Source organism: Sphaeramia orbicularis, chromosome 11 (assembly GCF_902148855.1).
Source record: "Sphaeramia orbicularis chromosome 11, fSphaOr1.1, whole genome shotgun sequence".
In the NCBI taxonomy this organism is placed as follows: domain Eukaryota; kingdom Metazoa; phylum Chordata; class Actinopteri; order Kurtiformes; family Apogonidae; genus Sphaeramia; species Sphaeramia orbicularis.
The window spans coordinates 48,107,650-48,113,882 of record NC_043967.1 but is presented as its reverse complement, the minus strand read 5'-3'; the positions used below and the strand labels follow the sequence as shown (position 1 = coordinate 48,113,882).

Below are 6,233 nucleotides of genomic sequence, written 5' to 3'. Positions count from 1 at the left end.
GTTTCCTCAGCAGGATCCCTTTATACTGATGGAAAAGCTTCATCTAACCCGGGTCTGGTTCTGGTCCAGGTCCAGGTTCAGATCCAGGCCTGGTGGTTAAATCTACGGAAGCCTTTATGGATCCTGCGTCTGCACCTCATCCTCATTCAGGATGAATTAAAGCTCATGGTCAAAGATCTGAGTCCAACTCAGACCTGAACTTGTGCTGATCTGCATCATTTACACCACACTGGGATATTCTCTTGAGAGCCAGCAACGCATTTTTGCCCTCTGTAGGGCACAAGAGTTTCACAGCTTTACTTAAAAAATGCTGATGAGTGCAAAGGGCATTCCATAAAAAAATAATTAAAATGTATCAGAGGAAACTGTTGCATTATGCTGTTTCCAAGTTCTTAATGTAGAAAAGCCACAACCTGGGTCTCAGGAGGATATCAGAAGAATGTGAATAATGGCTTTAAGATGCAGTCTGAAGTGGATCCAGATCTGTCAGGGCTCCACTTGACCCCCGTGCCTCTGTTTGCTCCCCCCAGGCTCGGTATGTCGGATGAAGATTCCCGTGCCAGCACCAGCTCTTCTTCCTCTTCATCCTCGACTCACCATCAGCAGCAGCAGCAGCAGCAGGAGGCCAGCACCCCCAAGAAACGAGAGAGCAAAGCCAGCATGAGCAAGACCTCCAAACTCCTGTCGACTAGTGCAAAAAGGTGGAGAACCCATAGGCCGGACCCTCACTCTAAACTAAAACTCAGTCCATATCCTGTTTCATTCAGGGTTAGACTTCTGTTATTTTTCTAAGGGCTACATGTAATTCCCAGATCTGATGTTCAGTCTCTTAGGGGAGTATTTATCACTCGCCACAGTTCAAAACAAGCCACAAGTTTCTCCTTATTTTTACTCTTCTTGTCCCACTTCATGACAAAAAGCTGAAGTTCTGATTAAAAATGAATTATCATGGTCAGAAATGCAAAGATAATTGTATCCCAGCTGCTTGTTTTGACACTTGATGTATTATTTTTCTGTGAGTGAGACAAAATTTTAATAACTTGCATTTAGACATCATGTTTATCTCGAGGTTGTAGCTCATTTAAATGTACCTTATCCAACTTTTAATGCTAAATACGTAATATATGAGGTATAAAAGGACATATATATTATAGTTTTATACAGTAATTTGTGTTTCCATCTGGCAGTTTTGATGCATTTTCAATTTGTATGAAAAAAACAAGGTGAATTTCTCAATTAGTGGCTCAGGTAAAATGATAAATACTAAATCTAACCAGGAAAATTGGTCAGTCTCAGGGTTTTCCTTGGGTTTTAGATGAGTTTGGTGATAAGCGTGGCCAGAAAATGCATTATATGTACAAAAATACTAGGATAGATCACACCTGCTCCTGTTGACTTGGAAGATTATCATGGTAAAAAGGCACATGTCATTTATTGTTATTAATAATATTGAGATAAATTTATCAAATCCATATGCAACCAGAGTGGTTATTTGTGCTTAAAATGATCATTTATGGCCAGAACATGATGCATATTTCAGAAATTTAGAACAGTTGTAATAATAATAATAAAACATTGAGTAAAATGAAGTAAAAATGAATCCAAGGATTTTCTAAACAAAGATTTCAAGTTGAGCAAAATTAACCCTAAGGCAAAACAAAAAAGGTTTTAATGCAGTGATGTTTGTGTCAATAGAACATGAAAGTATTCTAGCCTTTATTTAATCTCTGAAATATATTAAGTTGAAGGTGTACAATGTAATGGAGAATAAGTTATTGCACTCATGGGTATTCAGTGGTGATAAAAGCAAATCAAACAGTAAAAATGAAACTTAAAACCAATTAAAATATAAATAATTTACATCATTGAGCTGAAATAAGAACAGTTGTTAGTAAAACATGGTGAAATTGCCCTAAAGATACAAATTATGCAATCTTCATTTTTTTCCCTCCTGCTGTTCATGTTCTAGTTGCACAACGAGTAAAACTAGATTCTCAGAGATCAGTGAAAACATGTCCAGCCCGTAAATTATGACATTCATCGTTATCATACCTCACCCTCTCTTAACAATGAAACTGTTAAAGTGCAATTTTGTCACAATTTACTCTGAAAAGATAATAACATCCCATAATAACATTACACCTTCATAAGCCTCATAATTAAACTCACCTGTGTAGTACAAACATTGACATTTCAGCATCAAACTCCATTCTTTAATTCAGAGCTGTGTCCAGTGGAGAAAACAGAGCTTCTACATTTTATCGCAGTCACTTTCTTTTGCCCATTTTCCACAACATTTCTGTTGCGGGAAAATTTTGCCTTTATTCCAGAATGATGTCTGTGTAAATGAAATGGTGAGATCATTTGGTTCCACCTTTATCACAGCTCTGTCATGCCTCTGGAGGTAGTAACAGAACCCTGATAAAGGTGGAATCATGATTTCGGAATGCATGTAAAAGGAACACCTCTCATTCCGCAACCAAGGTGTTGTTTTGATGATATATTGCTGCGCTGGGGGGATTTAAAAATGAGCGTGGGCCATGTACAGTAAACAAACATATCAATGCGACCAGAAAGATGTTGAACTGGGGAGACGCCAAGATCCGCCAGCTGTTGTCACTTTGGGCGGAGCACTCTATTAATGCTAACATTTGTGGAACGTTGAAAGACTCTGGAGAGGTTAGCAACACCGCTATGCTCGGGGTATTTCTGATGCGGAATGGGTACGTCACATTATATGCTGTACTGTGTCACCGCCCCTTTGTTTCTGGAACGTAGGTCCGCTGTGTAAAAGTCAAGCCTGTCTCAATTCTGTTACTCCTTTGGCTTGGCTGTGGGAAGCCTATCAATGGTGGAAAAAAATATTGGATCCCCATCTTACCTTTTTTCTGGGATCTCTGTGTAAAGGTGGCTTTTGACTCTAAATGTTGTTTCTTAATGGTTCTCATCCTCAACTTGACCTTAGGGTTAGTTTTCATCACCATGGGAGATCGGCAGAGTAACTCACTACTCCCTCTAGTGGTCACATAAATTCCTGTTCCATTGCTGGTAATAAATTCAGTTCATATCTGTAAAATCCAATACATTGGCATCTTTATTCTAAACACTCATGATATTTTTAGGCCATTTTTTAATCTTTGAAAGTAGAAATACTACATATAGCCCCTTTAAGCCTACGATAAGTTAATTTATTTTATGTTCTATCACAGTAATGAGGAAGGACCGTAGTGGGATAACTACCACTTATTGCTTTAGTCTCAGACTCAGGCTTTTCACTGAAATGTACTTGTACAAAATCCTCATATTCAGACTCCAGGAGTAGATGGAAACGTGCAGAAATTTGTCTTTAAAATTGGATGGAAGCTTGACCTCAGTCTGCCTAAACTCATGTTTTTCCCTGAAAATCAAATGCGGGACATCCTCTCAATACGTGGGACAAAGTGGGACACCTGTCTGGCCTACAGTGACTGTGCAGACCATCAGTCATCCAGGTCATGGTATTTGTAGGTGCTGTATATATAGGCGACTGGTCCGGTTCCAACTAGAAACTTGACTCAGACCAGCTGTCTGCATGTACCTGTAACTGTTTCAGTTTGACACTGAATCTCTTCCATCACCTCGAAATTAGGGCTGTTTCCCAGTAGTGAGATGTGAAAACGTGATGCGAGGATACAGAAAATACGCCTGCAACTTTTCCACATGACAGATTATCTGTGCTGCTGTGTTCCTAAAAAAGCTATTTTAAGAGAAAATGGAGTCGAGCAGTAGGAGTGACTTTGTTAAATACTTTTAATGTGTATAGACCGGTGCACTTTCAGAGAAACACTTGGGTATTCATTGAGTCGCCTCTGAATGCAGTCCAGTTTGTACAAATAAGGACCTGAATATTTAATGCCATGTCTAGATACAGATGAACTGTTCAGATTAATGAGTCTCTGAACACCTCTAGGATAAAAAAAAAAAGGTTAATTGATGAAATCTACTTCCACAGCTACAAATGGACTTAAATTAAAGGAGCTATATCTAGTATTTAATCTTTAAAATATCCAAATATTAGCCTGGCCAGCCATCCCATTTTCTCAGTGTATTCAGTACTGAGCAAATGGTCTGGAACTGCTCCATTCACTGTGAATTATGCAAAAATAAACAATATTCAAAATAAGGTTGGATTTACAGATTACACCCTGTCCGTCTTGCTCAATAAGAAATCCATTTGGGCTTGAATCCAAATATGAGGGCAAGACCAACAGGTGCTGAGTAAACCAATCACAGATAAGACAGATGTGATGCCTTTGTCAGAGAATCTTAAGAATACAGGGTGTAATCTGTTATTCAGTCCTTATTTTTGATTCAAACATTCAACAGTTGTAAAGACATTGGCGGACTTGGAACCAACTTTGACTCGCAACAAAAAGAAGTTGGTGCATATGACACATTGCGAAACACCCTCCCCCAAGACTTGTGATTGACCCGTTATAAAATTGATCTGGCATAGTTCACAACAAATGAAGCAGTTCCAGCCCGTTTGCTCTGTATTGAATACAGTGAGAAAATGGGATGGCTGGCCATGCTATCCAAATATGGACTGAAATTCTCATTCTCGTGTTTAGAATAAAGTGACTGTGATCAAATCTAGAATCCCTGTTGTTTTCACCACTGGACACAGCTCTAAATGAAAAGAATGGAGTTTGATGTTGAAATGGTAGAGTTTGATTATGAAGTTTATAAAGGTATAAAGTTATTATGGGATGTTATTATCTTTGCTAAGTTGTCATTTGTTGATCCACGGTTCAGACTAATCTGTGACAGTTCTGACCTTATTTATTGGATTCCAAACAGACCTTTAGTTCAGCTACTGACAGCTTAAACCGTACAGAAAACAGAGGTGATAAGTGGTTTTACTGTGGCTGTTTTCAGTCTAAAAACAGAGCTATAATGTAAATTATCCACTGATGCAGTATGTGACGATTATGACACTGTTATTTGGAATGCCTATGAAAATAAGCGTCTTTGAATTTTATTTTGAAGAAGAAAACTTGATGACAAAGATGTGTGTAAAAATGAGCTTTATCCTTTTTTCAGTGAGTGACACAGTCTGTGGATACATATTGTTGATTGGTTGATGGTTTTAGTCCTAAATGTGTTCTGCTGTTAAGAGTTGTGATTATCAATACTACAAAGAACCCATTTCATGTTTGTGTTTTTTTCCCCCCCTTACTTGAATGTTCTATTGGCAGACAGTGTTAAAAAGTCAGAAAAATTAATGAAAGCAGATCTCTTCTTTTTGTGTAATAAATATTTGATTGTGGTCTTTTTCTTTGCTTTTTGCAGAATTCAGAAGGAATTGGCTGACATCACATTGGACCCACCACCGAACTGCAGGTAAGATGTTTATCATTCAATGGAGATCACTGCGCTGTGTAAAATGCGTGGGCCACTGGTGTTTCAGCTGTTCATTTTGTCTCTTATGAGAAGTGAATGCAAAAATCCTTCTGTGGTTTTGACGTGGAGGTAGAAAAATCCCTCATTAGAATGTTTTAATGGAAGGATCATGTCTCCTCAGTGACGGAACAAAACAAATGAGCTGCTGTTTCTTTTACTGTCCATACTTCACCTTTACACTTCATTCATGCTGCTCAGGTCTGACATTTAAGGAAGTATTTGAAATTTTCTACTCATTTAACGTATTTCAGAGTGAGGTGATGATACAGAACAGACTTCATATTTCAATATCCTGAAGAGTAAAAGGGTGAGATGTGATACATACGCGGTAAAATGTTAAGTATCTTATTGGTGTAAATGGTGTAAACTTTTATATGTTACATTTTTGGGACAAAATGATTGAGGTACCATGTTGATTTTTAAGGATTTTATTGCAGATGACAGTGTTTCCATGTTCACTAGAGAGCCTCTGAATGTCCAAATGGGTCAAATCTGATGACCATGAAAAGATGACACACTGTATTTTACACCAGTTATTTACATGTATAGATGGGATTAGTGGTTGAGAAGTTTTTAAACATTTTAGATCAGTGGATGCTTTCGTTTGCCAGTTCTTGTTTAGGTCTTTGAGGGTTAAAATATATAGATGGTTGGAAATATTTACTTACCTGATTTAAGGAATATGGTAATTTCTTATTGATGTAATCGATCAGCACTAATGCGAAATAAGGTGATATTGTACCTTGTGGATGAGATGTTACATGAGACCAGTTTATTTATTTTATCAGATT

The 6,233-nt window shown here is 37.8% G+C and overlaps 1 protein-coding gene across 4 annotated transcripts in view; it reads left to right on the top strand.

Annotated features, from left to right (window-relative positions):
* ube2e1 (ubiquitin-conjugating enzyme E2E 1) overlaps nt 1-6,233 on the top strand; it is a 36,690-nt gene that overhangs the window by 8,545 nt on the left and 21,912 nt on the right. For all 4 annotated transcript variants that reach the window (XM_030146560.1, XM_030146561.1, XM_030146563.1 and 1 more), the window contains exons 2-3: nt 531-701; nt 5,332-5,382. In XM_030146560.1, coding sequence (XP_030002420.1) covers nt 531-701; nt 5,332-5,382 — 222 coding nt within the window. The remainder of the gene's footprint in view (nt 1-530; nt 702-5,331; nt 5,383-6,233) is intronic.